This window comes from Neopelma chrysocephalum, unplaced genomic scaffold (assembly GCF_003984885.1).
Source record: "Neopelma chrysocephalum unplaced genomic scaffold, ASM398488v2 Primary Assembly neopelma1_67, whole genome shotgun sequence".
Taxonomy (NCBI): domain Eukaryota; kingdom Metazoa; phylum Chordata; class Aves; order Passeriformes; family Pipridae; genus Neopelma; species Neopelma chrysocephalum.
The window spans coordinates 106,970-130,322 of NW_020897726.1; the positions used below are offsets into that span (position 1 = coordinate 106,970).

A 23,353-nucleotide genomic window follows, 5' to 3' on the forward strand; every position below is an offset into this window, starting at 1 on the left:
TCCCCGGGCTCCGGGGCTTCCCCTCCGGTCTCGCCCCGCTACCTCACACCCTGGCAAACGACTACATTTCCCAGCACTTCCCTCTTCCAAGCGGGCTCTGCGGGGAGCCTCGGCGGCTCTCGCCATCTCCTTCGCTGGCGGGGGCTCGGCGCGGCGGCAGGGCGGAGCTCGGCAGCCCCGGCCCCGCGGCCCCGCAGCCCCCCCGCCCGTGCAGGCGCGGAGCCGGCGGCGCTCGGCGGCGGCAGCCGGGGCGGCACACGGCGGCGAGCGGGGCGGCGGGCAGCGCCATGCGGGCTGCCGCCTGCCTCCTCTCCCTGGCGCTCTGCGCCCTGCCGGCTGCCCCAGGTGAGCCGCGGCCGCGGGGCAGCGCTGCCGCGCTCGGGGCGAGGGCGGCGGGGGCGGCGGGGAGGGGGGGACGCTGCGCCGAGGCTGCTGCGGAGCCCCATGGAAACGGAGCCCCCGCAACAGCCTGCGAGCTGGGGGCGAGGGCGCAGCCGGGTGACGGTGCCTCTCCCCTGCCCAGGAGGCTCCGGGCCAGCGACAGCGGGGCGGCGGGGCGAGAGCCGCTTCGCGGAGCGGGAGAGCATCAGGCCCCTGCGGCTGGTCTCCGGCGAGGGCGGCGGCGGGGCGCGGTGGCCGGCGCTGAGCACACGGGTGCGGAGCGAGGCGGCGCGGACACAGGTGAGCGCCGGGCGGGGAAGCCGCGGGGGGAGAGGGGCCCGGGCACGGCGGGGGGAGCGGAGGGAGAGGGGCCCGCGCCCGGCGCGGCAGGGGCGGCGGTGCGGAGGAGCCTCGCCGCACCCCTCCGCAAGGGTGTTTGTACCGCTGAAAGATAACGCTTAGTGCACTGCGATGCTCGGCGAGACGCGCGGCTCGATTTCCCGCAGGAGCGCTGGGAATGCCAGTCCTTCCGCAGCGGCGCCCGAATTAGTTAAGATGGTCCCCGTGCCTGGCAATGCCCTCCCCCGGCCGTCAGCGGGGGCCCGGGCGGGCGCAGCCCGCCGCCTGCGGCGGCCGGGGGCCCCGAAATGAAAGTTGCGGTGCCTTTGCGACAGCGGGGCTTAAAACGCTGCGGCTTAATTTCGGCTTTTGGCTGAAGCGTGTTCCGTGGGCTCGGATGTGATTTTAAAAATGGAAATCGGAGGGGAATTGCTTGAAATGTAACATGTGAACGTAACATAGCAATTTAACATACATATTGCTTGCTACCCAAACCGGAGTATGTTTTCAAATTCTATAGAGTCATAGAATCGTTCAGGTTGGGAAAGACCCAAGATCATCGAGTCCAACCATTAACCTAGCAATGTTTATGTTATAGAACATATTTGTGTTGTATGAAGACCAATGCCTCTAACTTTCAACAAATAGCCACCCCAATTTGTATTAAAATACAGTGATTTTCATCTTGACCACTACTGATCATGTTTGAGGTGGTACATGGCTGTTACATCTAAAGATAAAAAAACATTGAGTCTTTGCTGTTATTGAAGAACATAAAATTTGTGCATTTGAAGCAACTGCTGACATCCAAGATGAGTTGCAGGCCTCCATTTCTTCCTTTTCCAACTGACTCCTTTGTGTTTAAGTAACAAAATAAGTGAAAAAATTGTCTCATATTTCTTTTTTATAATCCATAAAGTATAAGCACTGACAGCTTGTATTCTTTCTGTGTAGTTAAATAATAAGCAGGCTCTTCATAGCATATTTATTTGCCTCTGAATGTGACTTATTCTATGTAAAGATTTTTCAGATGTGAAGACTGTATTTACAGTACAATAAAATAGGTTAAAGATCCATAATGCTTTGCTTAAAAAAAAAAAGAAAAAAAATCCTCTAGGCATTTCAGGATTCTTTTAAGGCCCCTGAACAGTCACAAGTTGAAACACTTTTTGACATGTCTGTTTAAAACATAGTAATGGTTGCATTTGGCTCTAGTATTACAATTAAAATACTGGTCTTACAGAAGAAACTGCTATTTAATGGGTTTTATTTTTCTGAATGTGTCAGCTTTCATTCACCAAATCTTATGCTCATAAAAAGTTTTCAAGTCATTCTCACCTAGTCCAGTTCTTAGTATGAATATTACTCCAAGCAGAAAAAAAAGTAACACAAATGGTTTAAAAAGGGTTAAATGCATTTATTTCACAGCAGCCCCTCCACTAAACCAATGTAAATGTGTAGAAGCTCTGATGGAAATGTGTAAAGCTCTTTGTGCAACTGCAACTTTTCTTCCTGATGAAGAAGTTTCCCCTCTGCTGCTTCAAATATCTCCAGCCTCTCCCGTGGTATCTGATGGTTGTTACTCACTGAAGGATACAGTACCTGGCAGTGCATTGGAGGAAGAAAATTGCAGGGCAGGCCAAACTGAGTGGAGCAGTACTGATTTTCTGTGATTCTGGCACAGGGCATGGTTACATCCTAATTGCAGGATATTGCATCCCTTGCCCAGAGATCTGAGTCAGCTCGGTGGTAATGGACCAACAGTGTGGCTGACTTTGCTTAAATGAAGTTTTGTAGAAGCTGCATTTAGAAAGGTACTTTTGTATTGTTGGTGTTAACTGTTGCAGTTGAGTAATTTAATATCCTGACTCCTAAAGTCTAGCATCCCATAAAAACCCCAACACTCTTACCTCTGCCAGAATGCTTATCAAAGTTATGGACTGACTTCATGGAGTTAACTTTTATGGTTGCTTTTGTGTGTGTGGTGAAAGTCACATAAAGTATAAAGATGCTGCATTCTGCTCTTACACGAAGAGACACCCATGCCTGCCCTGAAGAGTTAACAGCCCAAGATCAGTGGCATATGAAGGGTTGGGGAACGGTGGTTCCCTCTCCATCCATAACATTTCCATATGTATTAGTTTATTTTATGATTAAATACATTCTGTCTCCATGCCCTATTCTATTCATTGCTAGTAGTCTTTGAATAGCTATATATGATAGTTAAAAAAAATGGTCTGGAATAGATATCAAACCAAAGCTAAGGGCCTTCTGGATTAGTTTAGGGAGGATGCTTCTTGGAGGAGGTTGAAGCATTCAGGAAGAATCTTCAATGAGTGAAGGACAAACAACCATGTCTAGAAAAACAGAGATACCTGAATGGGAGGATGCAGTCAGAGGACTAGACAACAGGGCTGTAGTTGAATTAATGTAAAACAATGTAGTTGTGTTTTGAACTGGATAAAGATAAAAGGAGAGAGAGAGATAAGCTGGAGAGAGGGAAGTTGCATTAAACCGGATTGGATTCCTTTAATTCCTGGATGAAAGCTTTAGCTGCAGAAAGGGCAGAAGTTGTACAAGAAGGGTGCAAGCCTGAGTTTGGAATTGCACAAAGGGAAATGAAGATGATCATGCAGGGGAACACAGAAGCAAAGCAGGGCCTTAGCAAATCAGGAGTTTTAGAACAGGCTTAAGATGGAATTGAGCCAGAGGAGTGTAATACGATAAAAGGAGGTGAAAGCAGCTAATTGAAGGCAGAAGTTACTGGGAAGTGATGGATTGCGGATTTCTAGACATGTGTGGTTTGTTTTTATCATTTGTTGAGGATTTTCTCTAGCAACATCCTTTGTTTTGTTTGTTTTGGGGTTTTTGGACCATTGCCATTGCCATAACTGTTGAGTGACTTCTTAACATGCATGCTTTACTATTAAATAGTAAAGAAAGTAATCTGTGTACTCATCCTAGAAGCCCAGAATGTAACTGCTTAAGAAAAATTAATGTGCTTACAGTAATAGTTGTCAAACATTACTGGACTTCAGAACACAGCACAAGGCAAATGTTGTAGGCTATTACATGTTCGTGTCATTAATGTTTGAACGTACAGTATATAGTGGATATAGGAGAATTCATGTGACTTTGGGTTTCTGTTTTTAATTCCATTGTGGAATAGAGTCACTAGCAGTATCTATGACACTCCCATGTTTCAATTTCTCTGTTCCCCAAAGGGGGCCTGTTAGCAGCTGCACAGAACTTAATCTAAGGAGTAATCAAGATAAGATATATCTAAAAATATGCTAATATTATATAATTATTAATGCAATCCAGGATCTTAGCAATGGACACTTAATTTACGGTTGCATAAATAAGCCTATTAGAAGATGAAAGTACTCTATGTCAGGGGCATTCAGTGCAGGCTGAGCTAAGATTTTTGTGTTTAAAAGAAAGAAAGATCCTACTGTGGACATTTATAAGGAACCTTTTAACTCTGTGCCTTGAGCTGTATTTTAGTATTGTAAAAAGCACATGGGAAACCATAAGCTTCTTAATATTCTCCTTCAGTCAATACTATGCAGATGTGTTTTTTGTTAAAATGTGACTGAGCTGTGTCTGGAGACAGGAGTGTATGTTGTTTCTAGTTTTCTGTGGGTCAGATGTTCTCGTTGGGAAGATGAGGTCCATTTTCCAGCTGATGATTAGAGTACCAGACCACTACATGCCTTCACCTAGCAGATGCCTTCCGTGAACCCTAGGTATAACTTGAAAGTGATCTTGCTCTCAGCTGGAGATTGCCACTCAACACCAGTGAAGGGTCCCAGTTCTCCTTAAGGCCAGCACTTCATGGTCATGCTGGTAGGTCTGCACTCACAGTCTGAGGGACAGCATTGTTCCTGTTGTGGCTTTCATTGCATTATCCATTTTTGATATATCTAGGTGTTGATATGGAAATATGTGAGATTTATAATGATGTTCAGCGGGAACAAGGTTCTGACCTACTATGGACATAGATTCCCTCATCTCTGCTGTTATGAATGCCTTGCACAAACATAGCAATTTCTGTATGTCAGGCTGTTTTTCACTTGCTCATTGCTGGTTGTCATGAAGGTATACTGGATTCCTTCCTAGAGAGTAAAAGGGCTGACCTGGTTGTAGGGAGCCTGGTGTGAAAGGGCTCCAGGGCTGAACTGAGACAGAAATACATGTTGTTTGTAGACCAGAGTGAGTCAGTAGTTCTCAGCAAAGAATTTATTCGCCTTCCACAGCATGCATTTCTGATTTGTTTGTGACCAAATGATAGAATTGCAGACACCAATTTGGAAGCATGGCTTGCAGATTTCTTAAATGACTTCTTATTGATAGTAATAATTGCAGTGAAACTTTGCTCTGTCATGCTGAGTTTGCATAGCTCTGCTTACACTTAGAGTTGAAATCTTCATTAGTTATTCAGGTGTTGCCTAGTCTTTGCTATTGGATTCTCTGACTCTTGGCCTCTCGCTCTGGTCTTCAACAGAATATCCCTATTCTTTATAGTTGCTTCTGAAACTGCTGACTTTGTTTAAAACACTCTTGCTTTCTGTTCTGATACTTTCAGCTTCTGTTGGTATTGTAAGTTACTGTGTCAGGTAGCTCAAACAACTAGTAATTTTTTGGTTAAAATACGAGTGCTGACTGTTGAGTGGTTTATAAAACATCTCTAGAGTTTGGGACTGATTGATGGTGACTGTTGAAAAGAGAAGTGTCATGAGAAATTGCCCAATTTTAAAAATTATTTTCTACTCACTTAATCTAATGACTGTGGTCTCTTAGAGAAACTTGGGCGCAATTTTTGATCATCCTATCACAAAACCAAAGGGCAGAAGGCTAAACTGGGCTATAGTGAGTAATAACATGCTTTTGGTTTGTTGCTGAATTTGGTTTTCCTCCTTCCTTGTTCCTCTTCTTCCTCTCCCCTTAAAGTTTATAAGACATTAGGCAAAGTGTGTGAGATACTTTCCTGCATGTTCACTGTACGCAGTTCTGCAATATTTGTGTAGGGGTAAGATACTTCACCAACCTAGCAATACTTTATGAATATGTAAATGATGGTTAAAATACCCATACTTTGGATGCAGGTCTTGCCTTCCTGAAAGCCACACTTTGCTATAGATTGTTGAATGATGCAAGGGCATTGAGAGTGTCCTTTGATTTCTCAAATGTAAGAGGGACTTTCAGATACACCTTTTTATAAAATACTCATAGTGTGTTTTGGTATTTTATAAGCAAAGAATATTTCAAATTCCTAAATTATCCTTCTTTGCAAACTCAGTGAAAGTCTTTCCCTGCTTGATAATGAGATTTGTTATGACAGTAAATGCATAAGTCCAAAAAAATCATCCATCAAAAAACCTCTGGTTTTTCAGAGTTCATGTTGCAGAAACATTGTATCAGGACTCAGATTTTGAGGGTTGGTAAAAAGACATAGGTATATTTGAAAATCCTAGTTTGGGTAAAAGGACTGCATGGAAAATCTTTGTTTTGTGTTATCTTCTCTTGCTTGTGCCATAGCAGCGTTGAAAAGAGAGATCTTCCTAAAGCTATGGCTTAATCGCATAAAACTGGCTTATATACAGTCAAGAAGGATCTTAAAGGCTCAGATGTAACAATTCGTATAGAAGGTATTTTCCCAACATTTGCTCATTGCCCTGATCAGTGTAGTAACTGCAAAGTCTGATAGAGAAGTCCTTTCTAGCTCTGGTAATCAACATGTCTGTATTCACTTCTGCTCTGTGTTGGTGCCCGTGAGTGCAGGATCAAACCGAATATTCTTTCTGCCACTGTTTCACGGAGCATACATGTTCTGGGACCTCTGCAGTGGCTAATCAGCTATATCAGCTATAACACATTCATGGTGTAGAAGCATGTTGCATTACAAGGAGTGTCATGATAAACTTTGCTGAGATTTAGCCAAATTATGGATGAACTACATGTGACGTTAACATCATTCACTCTGAAATGTTTTCCACAAGATCATTATGGACATATGTGTTACACAATCATGGTAGATCTGGTATTATATTATCCTTCTGGTAGTTCAGGTCCCTTTTGTGGTTTTCCCAATAATCATACCAATCTTTAAGTGACTTAAAACTAACAACTTTTTTTAGGGCTCTGCTTGTGAAAACATTATCGCAGTTATCCTGTCAAACACTGCTTAAAGGTCAATCGAACTGTATAAAACCTTCAAAAGCCTGATAAGGCTAAGCTCTGTAATTTGTGGGTCCTTCTGGCTAGTGCTGTCTCAGTGCTTTTCCCTCCCAAATCAGCTCTGCTGGGTTTTGTGGTCCTTCCACTTAGTGCAGCCACTTTGAGAGGATGGGGATTCTTTGTCTTCCACTCCTGTGGGTTTGAGGCAAAGTTACTTCTCCCAGGTAGACTGCCCTTCTGCTTCATGGGAAATAGTTCACCGGTCTGTTGTCAGATGTTTTGGTTGTCAGGCCAGGCCGTGTGTATTCTCTCAATCTGGATAACGGTGGATATGGAGGGTAAAGTCCAGTACTATTAGAGGATCAAGCTTACCAGTCTTGGACACAGGATTGTGGTGTCTTCCTACACAGTATCTCTTTCTCATTCATCTACTGATGTGGTTCAGTGTTTTTGTCCCTAGATAATATTTTTTCAGTATCGTATTTTCTAGAAATAGTGTATTGTTGGTTTCTTGCATGTTAATCAAAACTGCTGGATTTAACATCTCCACAAATCACTGTAATTCCCAACCTGTCTCCCTTTTCTCTAGTTTTGACTTACATAATTTATTTTAAACCAAGTCAAATTTGCTATGATTGTCTGTGGAAAACTTTCAGACAAGAAAGCCTTCAGAGCCCTTCTAGTTATCTTCTTTTCTTTGGCTTGCCAGTGGCCTCCTGGATACTGTATGGATACACTGTTCTGCAGAGATGTCTTTTGGAGCACATATAGGATCACAGAGGCCTGTCAGATGAAATTTTACTCTTCATAGCTGCAGATGCCCCCTGATAGTACTCCTCTGAAGCCACTGCAATAGTTGCATTAATCTGAGGAGGATAAATCATTGCTGCAGGGATGAACTGTGCAGTGGCAGCTGTGCTGAGCCACAGCCAAGCATGGATGCGGGACAACGTCTTTCTCCTCAGATGGAGGTATGTTCAGTGCAGATGAGAGCTTTGCACACAGAAGATTACATCTGTGCAAGGTTTTAATACTTTGGTGGGAGGACTGTATGAAGGCTCATGTTTTTTTTCCCAGAAACTTTATTGTTGAGCATTGATCAGCAAAGGTGGCTGAAGTGCTGCATGGGAGTGCTGAGCACGTGGACAGAATGTGTTCTACCTAGCTGTGGCATGCACTCCCATGATGGGGTTTTGCTGATTGGGTAAGTTCAAGTGGAAAGCCCGTGTCATATGAATTAAAGACACGATTGATTATGTAGAAATCAAAGAAAGTGGCAAATGACATAGAGCTGTTTAACTGTTGAATCATTAAGAGTGCAGCTTGAAAATTGGATTCAGTTAAAATAAGTTAAAGAAGCACGGCATTGCTGCTGGGCATTTGCCATCATACAGTGAAATTTGGTGATTCAGCTGGTAATTTGACCATCTCTGATTTGTCTACCTATACTAAATTTTATTGTACAGTATCTTTCCTTTTTTTAATGAAATGGGTGTTGCCAGAGCAGAAAACTGTAGCAAGTGGCAATGCTTTAGAAAACACATATTCCAGAATGAAGTAATAATACAAGGTTTAGAAAAAGGTAAATGCCTTTTAATGGAAGTGTGATGTATAGGAGTATGGAGGCTACAGACCTGACTCAAAAATTACCCAGGAGAATAGTAGTATGTAGGAATACACTCTGTTCCAGAAATGTCTCCTTAGAGTATTTCAACCCCTGACATTCTGTGGGAATAAAAAAAATCCGTCAGCTGTTTCAGAAAATATATACAATGAAAATGTTGATTTGTTTTGATCTCCTAGTCTGTATCAAGAGGAAAAGGAGTTCTGAAGTTTGCTTTTCTTGCACTTTTCAACTTTAAGCAGGACTTTGATACTTAAATGTAGAGGGTGAGTCATATTTAAAAAGTATTATCTGTGGAATTGATTGAGCAATGTATTGGCATGCCTAACAGTCTGCAAGCTTTGTCAAGCTCTTCTTAGCCTGTGATGCTGACAAGATGTTACTAAACTTTCTGCTGGTGCCCAGAGCCATTCATGGGAGAAATTAACCATATTGGGAGGCTTTAGGTGTCAAAGAGTAGTGTAGGTGTCAATTTGTAATGTAAAGGTGGCATAATGAAGGGGTTTTATAGATTCCTCCGGTAGTGGAACTCTGTTCCTTCATTTGTGAAGCCTACAAGAGATGCTGAAAAGAGAGCCTTGAAATGTTATTGATTCCTTTCAGAGCTTGGAAAACATGCAGCTAAAAATGACCTCAAGGCACCATCTGCTTTGGCGAAGGAAATGCGTTCACTCCTCCTGACTCTTAGATCCATTGAGTTTTCCTTCTTGCCTAGATGGGGTCCTTGAGACAATAGCCCTTTCTGCAGATAGATGACATAGTGGTCCAGATGGGTCTGTGCTGCCTATGGCATGTGCGTTGCTGCCCTTGTTTTGTGTTCTCTCCCCCTGCAGATGGGTGGTGTGTTGGTTGTTTGCCTCTCACGCTGCAGCTGTGCACAACTAGTGGCTCATTTGGGTTCTGCTGACTCGAAACTGCCAGACATCCTTGGAGAGGAGTATTTCACTGAGGAAAGGTTGTCCTTGTTCAAGTCCTTTCCATCTGATCTTGTGTTTCTTCACAAGGAAGTAGTTTCCCCATCTGATTGCACCATCAGGTCTTGGGCTATTGAGTGAGATAGATGGAACACATTGCACTACTGCGGTTGTAGGTAGCATTCTTTTCCTTGTTAGAGCTGACCCTCTGAAAGCCACAGTTGCTGTGGAGGACAATGGAAACTGTCGTGTTCCTGGGGCGCAGGATGAGTATCTGTTTATACCCTTTCTTGGTTTTACAAGTGTGATCTCCAACAGTTATCAAAGTTTTTGTATGAATTATGGCAGGAAAAGATTCTGAACTTTGCAAGTTTCCATTCATGACTTTTGTTTCTTTTCTGTTCGTGACCCTGTACTTGATTAATCACACTTATAACAACCTATTTGGTCATACTTTCCCTAGTCATTAGTATTTGATGAAGAACCTTATTGAGTGCATTTTAAAAATACAAGGTTCAGCAGGCACCAATTTTTCTGCTTTTGCCCCAGTAGTGATATTTTTAAGACCTCTTGCACATTAGTTGTATCTAACCTTTTATACATGAATCTTTGCTGCTTCCCTTCCAGAAAAAGGGGAACAAATAAATACAGCTTCCCAAAAGTTCTTGCAGTTCTTTCTTTCACAGTGATATGAAGACTTGCAGCAATTAGTCTCTTAGGAAATCAGAAGTTATAAACAAAATTTTAGAATCAAATTAATCTCATTCTCTATATTTAAAAGCACGAGTGTAAGGTCTGGTGCCACAGGGCTTTTCTGGTGCTGGAGACAAGTGTTAGATTGCCTCTTGGGAAGCAGCATCTTGCCTATTCAGTTACTTAAATTTGTCCTGTTAGATCTGTGGGATCAAATGGTAACTCGTGCTAAATTTGCTATCAGTGATAGGCGGTTAGTTTTCCTGTCTTCATTGTTCCATCATTTAACCTCGTGTGAATTTTTGAGAAAGATGAAGTGGAGGTGAAGAAGTAGAGCAAGAAAAGAAGTTTTCAGGGGGAAATGAGAATTATTTTTTCTTACTCCATTTGTTGTAACTGTTCAAAGATGCTCATAGTTTTGGAACGCTGGGTGGAGGTCTGGGACGAGATGTGTGAGCAGATGCAGCCGAGTTCTCGTCGCTCGGCATTACACCCCTGCAGGACCTGAGAAGGATCTGTGCTGCTGCCCAGGCACTGACTCTGCAGCAGTGACACCTGCAATACATTGCATTAGTTTGTGCTTGGGACTTTATTTCCTGGTGCTGTTCCCCCCCTACTATATTGAGTAAATTCGAACAGCCTTTGCTTTCAAACACAGAAATAAACAAAAGAGTTTTTTTGGTTTTTTGGTTTGTTGTTTTTTTTTCTATTGAGAAGACTAATTACTGGCATTTTAGAGGTACAAGTAGTTCTTGCTTCTGTCTTAGAGGTCATTGACACAATGATATTTATATGGAGAAAAGCTATTTTAGGTCATATTTACAGCCACAGTGAACTGGACCTTGGCACTACACTCCAGCTAGTGGTGTTTAGGTCTCCCTCTGCTCCACCCTCACTTGGCATGGAGAACAGATGTGATCCAGGATTAATAAATGAACATGGACCTATTAAAATATTTTCTTATTTCTAGCTTTTTCTCAGAATAAATAACTTGTTTACTAAATGTGCCCCAAACAGGCAGCTGTAAAAGCCTTTTGTAAAAGCCATGATTCTTTTCTGCATTTTTTTCATTAAATAAACTGCCCCCCGCCAAATGCCCCATAGATATTTAGATTTATGCAATGGATAAAAAAAGAGAGTTTGCATGAAGAATGAAAAATAGTGGTGATTAATACAGCAAGTGCCTATAAATATTGTGAGAATGCCAGGGAAAGTAAAAAAAGAGATTTTGTAGTTGTTTAATATGCTATGATGGCCTAGTGGTTAGCATGCGGGACTCTCAGCGCTGCGACCCAGGTTCGATTCCCAGTCCCCCGGGCAGATGGAGCTCGTTAGCCCTCTGAGGCCATCCATCTATGAGAAGGTCACTCTAAACAAACCTACGTCCTGAGGACCTCACTGCCATTGTCCAAACTTGCTTGGCCCCGGCAGATGAACCTTAGGATTAAAGGGTGGGCTCAGTTCAGCGCATGCTGTGTCTCACCTAAAAAATCCATTGCGCAGGCTGGAAAGGTAAAAAGACCTTTCCCAAAGTCTTCGTTCGCGAAGACTGGCCATTATTATAATATGCTATGATATGTGGATCCAGTTCAGTGACACTGAACTTTTGATTAAAATTAGATATTTGCAAATAGCAATAGAGAAGGCCTGAGGAAATCATGTTGGAGCTATATTTTATTGTGTATTTTTTAAAGAAGATTCTTTCACTTTGGATATTTATTTTTAATATTAGACCTAGGCTTATTTCTGAATTTTATCTCTGAGCAAAGTTTTAATTTTTTTTCTTCCCAGTACAAGTAAAAAAGTCAGTTTTTGAAAAAATTTCTTACTTTACATACAGCAACAGTGTACTCCATAACTCTGGATTTATTACAACAAAAATGAGGCTGAGAATTGTCCTTTTATAGTGTGTACATGTGCCAATTAGCACTGTGTGCCTTTACTCTAGTATGAATTTAAGTGTAATGATTATTTTCAAACCAGCCGTTAATTATTTTTAGGTAAATCTACATAAAATTTTTAGTATATTTGTCATTTAATTTCATTAATATATTTATTTTGATTTCCTATTGGCTTATCTGTGTCCTTACTGAACTTAAAAAACAATTATTTCATGCACACTGTTAGCAAGCTGAAGTTTCTGTTCTGTGAAATAGAGAGGGGGAATTAAATTAATATCTAAGAAATCTATTATTTTCTAAATGTGACTAAATCACCAGATGTCTGCCATAAAACCTCATTGTTCTTGCAAACTCTAAAGCATAGTTTTTAAGTTCTCTCTTCCTGTATCATCCTGTATTATTTTATCTCTTGATTCTCTTGATGCTTTTCTTTCAAGTCTACAAATTTGATCAGAATCGTTTAATTAGAAACCACAATGCTATAAATAGTAGTATATATAAAATTCTGTACATCAAAGGGCAAGCATATAAATAGGATTTTCTCCTCAATTTTTTTTTACAAAAGACTTTGTTCTTTTTTGATGGAAATTGTTATCTCTTCCAGCAAAACTTATTAAAAAGCATCTAAGTGCTTTCTTAAGGATACTTCTAAAGGAAAAAACACGTTACAAGGAATTGCACATTGCATTATGATATGTTTTCAATTATTTTTCCTTATTTTATGAGGAAAGATATTAGTCATCATGCTACTGTGCTGCTTTCAATACTCAACTAATTATACACAATGTGAGAAAAATGTCTAAATTTTTCTTTTCAAAATTCTTGTTAGTTTAATTATTTGTAAGTGTTTCACTGGTGATTAAGGTATTTGACCTATTTGAAATGAAAATCTTCCAAACACATTTAAGGTTACCTCCAGTGCAGTACAATGATGTTGATCTGCAGTGATGTGTGTTGGTTGTAGTTTGATGTACATGGATTCCCTTTGCAGATGCTCATTCTTTAGGACCAGTTTCTGGAGAAAGCTGAACCCCAGCCAGAGTACCAAAAGGACATCATTATTCAGTTGTGTTTCTTTGTAATAATAAGTAGTCATATTTGGTACTGATTGCCCATCTCCTCTGTTACTGCGGTGATCCCTGAGACATGGAGCAGGTGATTTAAAATAATTGGAATCACATTGCTCTTGGTTTGGCAGCAAGGTTTGCGTACCACTTTTGTTTTTCTAGAATTCAAGTTTTTAATCTTTGTTTTAGATAAAATAGCATTGTGCTTAGTGAATTGAAATAATCCTTTCCACTCCATTTACTTTTGATTCCTTTCAGACATTCACTGAGATGCTTAAACTTCACAAACAGAAGTTAGCTCTCACATAGTTGCATTGGATGCATGGGATGCTTAGTATTTTCTTCCAGAGGGGCTTGCAGGGTAATATAATTTATGTGCCACTAGAGATTGCATCTAAAATTACTGGAGCTAATTTCAGAATTGTTATTGATGTTTTCCTTCTTCAGTTGCATGACATTAAAATTTCAGAACTTTTTGTTTGTGTTGGAGACATGTCGTTGTGCTCTTCCATTAAGTTGTTAGCTTCTCCTTTCCTGGCTCTTGTTCATGCTCTGCATTGAGTACATCTCTTCTGGTCTCCAAGAACTCCCCTTTTATGACTCAGTTGTTGGCCGTTGATGTGTCAAGCTGATGGTTGTTGGAAAAGCCTCAAATTTTCCAAGAAAATTCCTTGGTTTGAGAACTGAAGGACATAATTAATTGTCTTGCTTCAGTGATTTAGAGAGACCTTTGCAGGTGTCTTTCTTGTTACTTCTGCTTGAATGAGGTGGTATAGATAAAAAGTAGTTATTTCCTTTCTTTGGGTTCTTTTATTGACATATGTCTATGAATGTAAGCTTCCTTTGCAGCTGGCCAGTTTACCTATTCACTGAGCAGGCAGGTAGTTGTGCTTAAAAATAATGTAGAACCAAGACTTTTAAAAATCCATTTCTTTATTTTGTGGTTCTTAACAATTCTTCTAAATATCTGGTTATCTTAAAAAAATATACTGACCGGAACTCTTAAGGGATAGGTTTTTTTTATGCTGAGTGAGATTTTTTGTCTGCCATTGAAGGTGGGAATCTGTCTTCCTCTTCAGTCTCTCTTGGGTGTGCCCTCTGTCTTCTTTGCATTGCATCTACCTCATGGTTATTTGGGTCAGCTTATTTGTCTGACAAAAATTGGACCCACTCCGTGTGATGATTAATTTTCTGATGCTGATCAGACTTTCTGGCTAGTCACATGAGCTGACAAGGGAGAGTAGGTGGGAACACATGGCCAGGATGGGGCAGAACTGTTCGTTTTTGGCAGCAACCCACAGCATGCAGTGTGACAGTGCTTTACAAACACATATCAGGGCTGAAGGAAGGGCTGCAGTTCCTGGAAAGGGCTGAGTTTGTCAGGCTATCCAAAATGTTTTGGTATCTCAGTAGGCTTGAAATACCCTTGGGATACACTTGATTGCATTTGAGCTTAAAATTAATGGTAAGCTTTCTGGGTTTGTGTCACGAGTCTTGGGAGATGGTTACATCTGTGTAATTTTTTTCGTAGTAATTTATTAAGAGGTATTTTCTCCCTTTAATCCACATCAACAGTTTCTGTCAGGGAGTAACTGGTCCAAGGTCACCTTAGAAATACATTAGCCTTCTAATTGTTTATATTAGAGACATGTTCAAGAGCGGAAATCTCCTGGACCAAATCAATATGGTGCAATATACCTAGTGGTTAAAAACCAAACCAAAACAATCTAGTCATTTTTGTTCTTATGGTCTATGAGGTGAATACATTTTAATGACAAATGTTACATTTAGTGTATGTACATCTAGAAATCCATGTTAGACTTTTTCTGTTTTTACTGACTAATTGCCTTTTGGTACCAGCATATGATTGTATAGAAGACTTGGTTGTACTGTGTAAAGAAATCTAAATGATGGCATATACTGTTAACAAACAGAAATAAAAAGGTGCTGTAGAATGTTCTTTGCATTTAATAATGTAATGATGATAAGCAAACAACTGGACTGCCATTACTCGTTGATCAGAAGGAGGTTGTTGCAGTGCAGGTAGGTAAATGAAGGTTAGTTAAGGTTAGCAAATGTGCTGCAGTGGAACAAGCGAATGACAAAACTACCATTTTATGTTACTTGATACTTGGCCTGTCACATCCTGTTTGTGAGCAGCAGCTTAAGAATTCACATCTAGCAAGGGAAGATGAAATTTTAAAATCATTCAAAGCAGACTCTGCAGCCTGAGAGGTAAAAAAGAAACAACAATCGTAATGTGATAATTTGTTGATGGTTATTTTTGCTATATTTGTGGTTGCATAGCTGCTGCAGGCCAGAAATAGCTAAATGATGGTCCTACATGTGGGTGCCGTATGTGCTGTGGGTGTCTGTACATTCTGTGGTGCCTTTCATTGCCAGCTGGCTTTGTCTTTTTTATGTTTGTTGGCTTGCTTTTTTATTATTTTTAAAATCTTTTTTGGATAGAAAGTAGGCTTTTAATATTGATGGTAATTAATCACTGAAATTATTTGCCCAGATAAGCTAAATTATATGTTATATTCAGTTAGTTGGTCAAAGACTATTCAGTTGAGCAAAAAAGAAGGTCTTAAATCATTCAGAAATTATAAGAACCACTTAGCAAAGACCTATGGCCTCTGTTAGATGTAATGGGGATAGCTGAAAGGGTATCTGACACTGAATTGTATCTTCTGAGGCATTTTCTAAGAAGCTTTCCAGTTTTATTGTATCCTTCTGAAGTGTAATGTAAATGTGTGGATTTTCTTGTCATGCAATTTTGCATGTACGTCCTCTGCAGTGACGTGGCATTTTTATAGAGTGCCCTCAGCCTGAGGGTCCTCTGCTAAGAGAAGCTGTCCTGACATTTGTTTTTTTTTTTAAAGCATTCATCATGTTTGTGGAAATGTATTCATGGTTGTTGTCTTTTTTGTTTATTAATACTCATGCTTATATATGTAGACATAAAAAGAAAATTTTGCTGTAGGGCAACTAAAAATGTAATAATCAAAAAAGTCATGGTTCCGTTGACTTTCTGTTCCTTTCCAGGGAAACTGGTATTCTCAGCTCTTCTGGATTTAATGCCTATCGAAAGCCTGCCAGTAGTTTTAGAGAGTGAATTTGATGATTCACATTATCCCATCCTGTCCTGTGTTTCCCAGAGTTTTCAATAAATCATTTGTTACAGTTGTACTATCCTGTATTGTATTTATTTGGAGAAGTGTAATTTAGAGTTGTAAGTGGTTCCTCAGTGTTTCCTCTTAGGTCCTCTGTCTACATGCTTCAAATCTTATTGTGCAGATTTCAATGGAAAGAAAATAAGAACAAAGTTGATACTCCTCCAAAATGTCTGCAAGTAGCTTTTCTTATTAATTAGCTACATAACATGACTGTTCTGTTTCTTGAGAGTTTTCAGGTCTAGAAACAAGTGTTGTGTTTCTATTGGATAGCTGAGTATTTTCTTCCGCTACTATTAGAATAAAACACTGTTTCTGGCAGATTATGAGTTATGAAGTATTTCCATGTTTGTCTTCTATAGGACTGTGAAAGGAATTCATTTGGGGAAAATATATGGCAAAGAAAGGAAGAAAAGAAAGAAAGATGTTTCTATCACCATTTTTCTTTGATTTTAGTGACTGCTCAGGGGGCTGGAGTTTTGGGAGCCTTTTAGAGGAGATAGGTTACAGGGTGGTGAGTCAGAGCTTTACAGAAAATGCAACTAATCGTATTTTAGCCCAATGCTATTACCTCACTATGTGGTCCTAAATGAGAGTCTGTCTGAATGAAGTTTCTGTCAGGTAATGTTGGTGAGAATTGTGAATGTATATGTGACTGACCAAACCAGTAACGTCTCAACTGTTCTCCACCGGTCAATGTCCAGAGTCACGTTAAGAAACATCTGTATACTTAGTATATATATATATATATATATATATATTTTGTTTCTGCATTCACAAACCAGTACAATATGTTTTGTTGTGGCTGAATAATAATTCCAATCTTTTCCCTATTGCAGTCTACCCACATTGCTCGAGCCAGCTTCCAGGTTGATGCTTTTGGATCATCTTTCATCCTGGATGTGACACTAAATCAGTAAGTAATGACCGTATCTTACTCTGCATTTGTTCAAGACCTGGTGCCAGTGAAATGTAATTTTTCAGTGGAGGTTTTAGAGGCTGTGTTATGACACAAATGCTATTTTAGGTAGTGAGTTGATCTATAGTAGTATATTGTAAGTTCTGTTATTTTGTCGAGTACCGTTGTAGGCTTTGATATTCCCATTTTTGATACTTAGTAGCTATTGCAGTGTAACTAGCATTTTAGTATTATAATTTCATTTCACAGAGTCACAGAATCACAGGATGGGTCAGGTTGGAAGGGATCACAGTGAATCATCTGGTCCAGCCTTCCTGCTCAAGCCGGGTCATCCTAGACCCCATGGCACAGAATTGTATCCAGACGGTTCTTGAATATCTCCAGTGAGGGAGACTCCACAATCTCTCTGGGCAATCTGTTCCAGTGCTCGGTCACCCGCAGAGTAAAGAAGTTCTTCCTTATGTTCAGGTGCAACTTCTGTGCATCAGTTTCTGCCCTTCGCCTCTTGTCCTTGTCCCTTTTCTTTGTCTCTTTGTGTCTTGGCACCACCGAGAAGAGCCTGACACCATCCTCTTGACACCCTCCCTTCAGATACTTATAGACATTGGTGAGGTCCTGTCTCAGGCATCTCTGCTCGAGACTGAATAGGTCCAACTCCCTCAACCTTTTCTCATAAGAGAGATGCTGCTGTCCCTTAATAATCTTTGTTGTCCTCTGTTGGACTTTCTTCAGGAGCTCCATATTTCTCTTGTACTGAGGAGCCCAGAACTGGACACAGAACTCCAGGTGTGGCCTTGCCTTCTTTCAGTTTACCATAAAAGCAAATTTCTCATACAGAGCCTCCCTGGATATTAAAAGGTGGATTTGCTGAAAACTGGTGGCTGTGAGCATTTTAATGACCAAGTGTAAACCAGACCAACGATTAAAATGTATTTTTTATTATCATTCCTGTGAAAAAATCGGTTTCATTCAGGAGGTTGTATATATTTTTCTTCTTTTGCAGTTCTTACTCTCCATAGTATATTCTGTGTGTATATTTTAAGAGACCTGAGAAAAAAACACTAATTTTTTTTGGGAAGTGGTTTGCAAATTTAGACCAACTTTATAGTTGAAAAGTCGTTGAATTCTTGTGAACAGCAAGGTTCAAGATGTTAGTTATTCTCTGGAAAAAACATCAGCTTAGTATTTATAACTCAACCTCTGCTAATATCTAAAGCATGCTGAAGCAGGCCCCTGTGGTAAAATTAGCTCTTATGTGTAATATGCATTTGAAAAATGGTAAAAGAGGTATGGGGGACAGAGTGGAGAGAAATAATTTGAAATACATAGATTATCAGAAAGGAGAGACTCTCCCTGATTTTGTCTGTCTTCTTTCTTGCAGTTTCCATGTTGTTTAAAGGTTGGCGTATATGACTTGTACATGTGAATATATCTGAGCATCATCTGCCATTACAATATCAGTGGTGGTCAGTCACAGTGAAAGTGTTTATTCCTCCATGTGGTTTCCCAATTTATGGAGGAAATAAAGTTCAAAATTAAAATGAGAGTAGCAAACAAAGACCTTAAAAAAACCCCAGAAACTAAAATATGCCCACCTCCTAATGATTGTCCTCAAATAGTTTTTCTTTTTTTTGTGGCTTTCCGTGTGGGCGTTATTTTCTCTATTCTCTTCAAATCTATCTTTTTATCTGACAGATTCTCTGTTTCCTTTGCTGCATTTGCCTGTGCTATCTCATACATCCCCCTGTTGTGTACCCTTTTGTCTTTTCAATTCTGTTGTGTTTGTGTATTTTCCATCTCTGTTCTTACTCAGTTCTCCAGCATCACACATTTCGTTCTCTTATCTTTACATCAGGAGTAGTTGTCCACTTTTTCATCACCACAGGTACCACACAAAATTCTTGTTTTACTTGCAACCTTTTCCTTGGCAACTTTCTGTACACTGACAGTTCAGGCTGGCAGAAGTGTTCGCCATCTCCTACTTGTCTCTCTCCCCCCATTGCCTGATACCCTCTGTTTTATCTCTTCACCAAAGGACATGCTACTATTAAGCGCAGCATTGCTAGCCAGTCAAAGCAAGTCCTGCCCTACTCTGCACTGGTGTGGCCTCACCTTGAATATTGTGTGCACAATATAAAAAAGACATGAAGCTATTAGAGAGTGTCCAAAGGAGGGCCACAAGGAAGGTGAAGGATCTGGAAGGGAAGCCTTACAAGGAGTGGCTGAGGTCACTTGGTCTGTTGAGCCTGGAGAAGAGGAGATTGAGGGAAATCTCATTTCAGTCTACACCTTCCTCGTGAGGGGAAGTGGAGGGGCAGGCACTGATCTCTAATCTGTGGTGACCTGTGACAGGACTTGAGGAAATGGCATGAAGCTGAGTTAGGGGAGGTTTAAGTTGGGTTTTTTACCCAGAGGGTGGTTGGTTGGGCACTGGAACGGGCTCTCCAGGGAAGCGATCTCATCACCAAGTCCGACAGAATTCAAGATGCATTTGAACAATGCTCTCAGGACATGGTGTCACTCTAGGGATGTCCTGTGGTGTCCTCTAGGGCCAGGAGTTGAACTCAATGATGCAAATGATTACCTTCCAGCTCAGGATATTGTATGATTCTGTTTCCTAGATTTCCTAGATCCTTTCCTAGTCCCTTCCTCTGCCACCTCTTACAAGAGTGGCCTGCAACCAAAGGCTGATTTCTGCAGTAAACAAGCTGGGAAACGAGGTGGACAGGGAAATAAAAAGAAGCAGAGCTTACGCTGACATTTCAGACATTAAGAAAACTGAGGCCTGGGACAGGAGTGTTCTGCAAGTTCTGGATGCAAGTGAGAGGAAGGAAACAAAAAAATGTCCAACTGGCATTAAAGTGTGGCAGTTTTAATTTAACACTGAAATCTGTGTGCTTTCTCTTGCTCACTTTGGATCTCAACCAGTTGTGAATGTGCATTTGTTCACATTAAATGCAGATGTGAAATACACTGAAGCATAATGTGGAATTATAATAAAAAATAATAATAAACAGTTATAATTATAGTGCAGTTTCCTTTTTTTTTTTACAGTGATGGTGGTATTTTCTCCTCATAAGTCACCATTTGTTCTCTCTTCCTTTTTTCCCCAGAGTTGCCATAGTGTCTCTACAATGAGCTTTTTTTAAGATACAGTGTTTCTTTTTAGCTTTTTTTGCCTGTTCAACTGGCTGAAGCATTTACAAAAAAGCTTTCAGATCGAATCAGCTGTATTTTTAAAAGGTTCAATCCCTTAGGCAGAGGTTAGGGACACATTAGTTGCGTTGGTGTGTTTACGAATCCGTTGCCTCGGTATCCTTATGCGTTCAGGGCTGCATCTAATGGAGCTGTTTTCTCTGGCTATTCCTTGTTAGTGCTGCCTCCAGCACCAGCAGAGCCGGGGCCAGCTGGCCGGGCAGTGCAGGCAGGTGCTGCTCGCAGCCTTCCCACTCCCCACATGTGTCCAGCGCTGGCCATTGACCCAGACCTGTGCAGGAGTCACAAAGCAATGGTGTGCTTCCTCATTTTTTTTTTTTAATTCCTTCCCCTTGAAATTTTTAGTACTGTCATGTCATCCATGGCTCAGCAAATGACTATTTCTTTCTTCATGCAGAGTATTTCTTCTTAAATGTATTTTTTCTTAAATTACACTCTTATCTTGGGTTTTAATTATGTGATTAAGCAGCAGAGCTCATCAGGAAATGGGACGTGTTTCTGAAAGCCTCTTTGAGGCCCTTTTGGTCCTGCAGCCCATGTGGATCTGTCTGAGGGGACTTGGGCCAGGGCATGTTTGTCTGCAGGTGAGGCAACCAAGACCTGATGGCATGATGGCCCAAAGCAAGCTGTTGTCATGGGGTTGGTTTTGGAAGGAGCATGCTGCCAGATGGGTAATCAGAAAAACTGCAGTATCTGTGCTTGTCTGGAGAGTGGATGGGCTCTGGGTGATCACCCCAGGTTCACTTTGTGGTAGCCATCATAGGTAAGAAAGATGCAGCATCAACCTTCATATAAGGGCTGTGATGTCTCCCATCATGGAGACAAGCAGAGAGTGTTTCTTAAGGATGAGTTTGAAATGTGGTCCCTTCTGAGGTGCAGTGTGGACACCAGGTGCCCTGGTGAGGAGATGTTTGGTCTTCAGAAAGCTCCCTGAAGCATCTAGCTACCTGCATATACTCTGGCTTCTCATGTTGTAACAAAAAAAGCCCTCCCTGATCATATCTTTTTTTTTTTTTTTTTTTATTTTTTTGGTGAGAGTGAACACATTGATAGCCTGGGATCCTCAGGTTTGTGGTGATGAGGAAGTACTCTAAAGGGTCACAAGCATAATTAAGGATTTCAAGTTTATATTCAGTGCTTCAGGACTGCTCTGTCCTTCCTGGTGATGCTCAGTCACTTGGATGGAGCATAATCAAAACCTGCTTTCTCTTTTTGTAATGCAAATTTAATTCCTCTGGTCCATGTTTTAGTGGAAAGTAATCTGTAAAGAAGTAGTAGGCTGGGCAAGATGTGGTCGGAAACTGCCACTTTAGGAAACTCACACGTCTTCTCTTCCCATTGAACAGCTGGCTGTGTCCCAAAGGAGTACCAACACTGTGTATAAATTAATGGGCACGGTGATCAACTACATTCAGAAGACTGAAAAACTAAACATCAGGCAAATTTTAAAATCTCTGCAATCATTCTCTTCTCTATGTGGAAAATAAACACCCTTTTCTCTTAGTTTATCAAAAGGTGGGCAAAAGCAAAAAAGCTTTTGAATATTGAAAATATTGATAGATCTTTTGTATATATCAGTCTTAATTTAAATTATTTCTGGTTAGTAATACTGGAAGGTTCCTGGAACTCCAGCAGTTGAATTATTTTGCCTCACCACTGAATGTTTTTTGCAGCTTCTGCTGAGAGGCATACAGACATTCCTCATGCTTTGTGGGGAATGTTTATTAGGAATGTCTTTTAACTAGTTTTGCAAACCTTACAGAATCAGATTGTAAACTTCATCAAAAAATCCTGAAAACAGAAGCAGAATAAAAGGCAGCCTGACAGACAAGTGCCAGCATTTTCATGAGGCAAACTGCTGAAACCTTGCCTGTAATTTCTCTTGGCAAATGGTCTCCAACACTAATATCAATGTGTCATGTAAGCTGTAAATGAAAAACATATTCCTAAATTTGCTCTAAATTGTAAACATTTGGCTGCATAGAATTCAAAAGGATTAATTTCCCCAAGTGGTTTAAAAAATGCAGTTACACTGTTTGTGACTATTGTAGTTTTTGGTGAGTCTTTCTCCTGTGCTGTCCCTGTGAGTCTTGCACTCCTCCTGCCCACGGGACGGGCATGCAACTGAAGGATTCCACGCAGTGTGATGTGGTATGACCTGCTGGGTTGTGCTGCTGGGTGTGAGGGGACTTGTCTGCCTTTCCTGCTCTAAAAGTACTCTGTGCTTTACGATCTCTGGTACTTTTGTGGTGGTGCCTAGTAACTGTTTGGGTAACTGTGTGTGCTCAGTGATGGTCAGATCAGATTTGAGGAGGAGCAGCACTTCCTTTGATCTGTTTTGCATCTCCCTAAAGTCCAACTCAGTCCCTTTTTGGTTATTTTAATGAATATCTTGGCTGCACACAGTCCCAATTTTTCCCACTGGCGGCTGGAATTTATTGGGATCAAGGGAATTCAAGCTCTGTTCACTTTTCTTGTTCACACTGTGTGCATGCCGGTTGAGAAGCCCCACTTGGGTACGGTCACATTTTAGTAATTGATTCTTACTTAAAATAATGGCCTTTTTTACCATATGAGAGTGCTCTGAAAATTTAATTGTAATATTTATTATCAATTTACATGTAGCACAATATAGACTGGGTTCAGGTCTTCTGACTGAGATCCTGAATCGTGTTCTGCACTTTCTTTGAATCATTTGTTGAGTAGTGTTTATCATGTGCTCTGTGATCAGAACCCCAGCTGACCCAACAGGATTGTTCTTTCACAGCCCTGTTTTGCAAAGTTGTTCTTGCCCTATCGCAGTCTGTGGTGGAAAAACTAATTTGGTCATAAATGCAAACAAGTCTTGGGAAACACTTTCTCATTTATATTGTTGCTTAATTTCAGAGGTTGGTTTTGTTCTCTGGGAGGCAAGTATTCCATTTGTTGCTAACATGTATATTG

At 40.8% G+C, this 23,353-nt stretch overlaps 1 protein-coding gene across 6 annotated transcripts in view; it reads left to right on the forward strand.

Annotated features, from left to right (window-relative positions):
* Nucleotides 1–283: 283 nt before the first annotated feature.
* ADAM22 (ADAM metallopeptidase domain 22) overlaps nt 284–23,353 on the forward strand; it is a 132,937-nt gene continuing 109,867 nt past the window's right edge. For all 6 annotated transcript variants that reach the window (XM_027684638.1, XM_027684639.1, XM_027684640.1 and 3 more), the window contains exons 1-3: nt 284–345; nt 524–681; nt 17,115–17,191. In XM_027684638.1, coding sequence (XP_027540439.1) covers nt 288–345; nt 524–681; nt 17,115–17,191 — 293 coding nt within the window. In that variant the 5' untranslated portion in view covers nt 284–287. The remainder of the gene's footprint in view (nt 346–523; nt 682–17,114; nt 17,192–23,353) is intronic.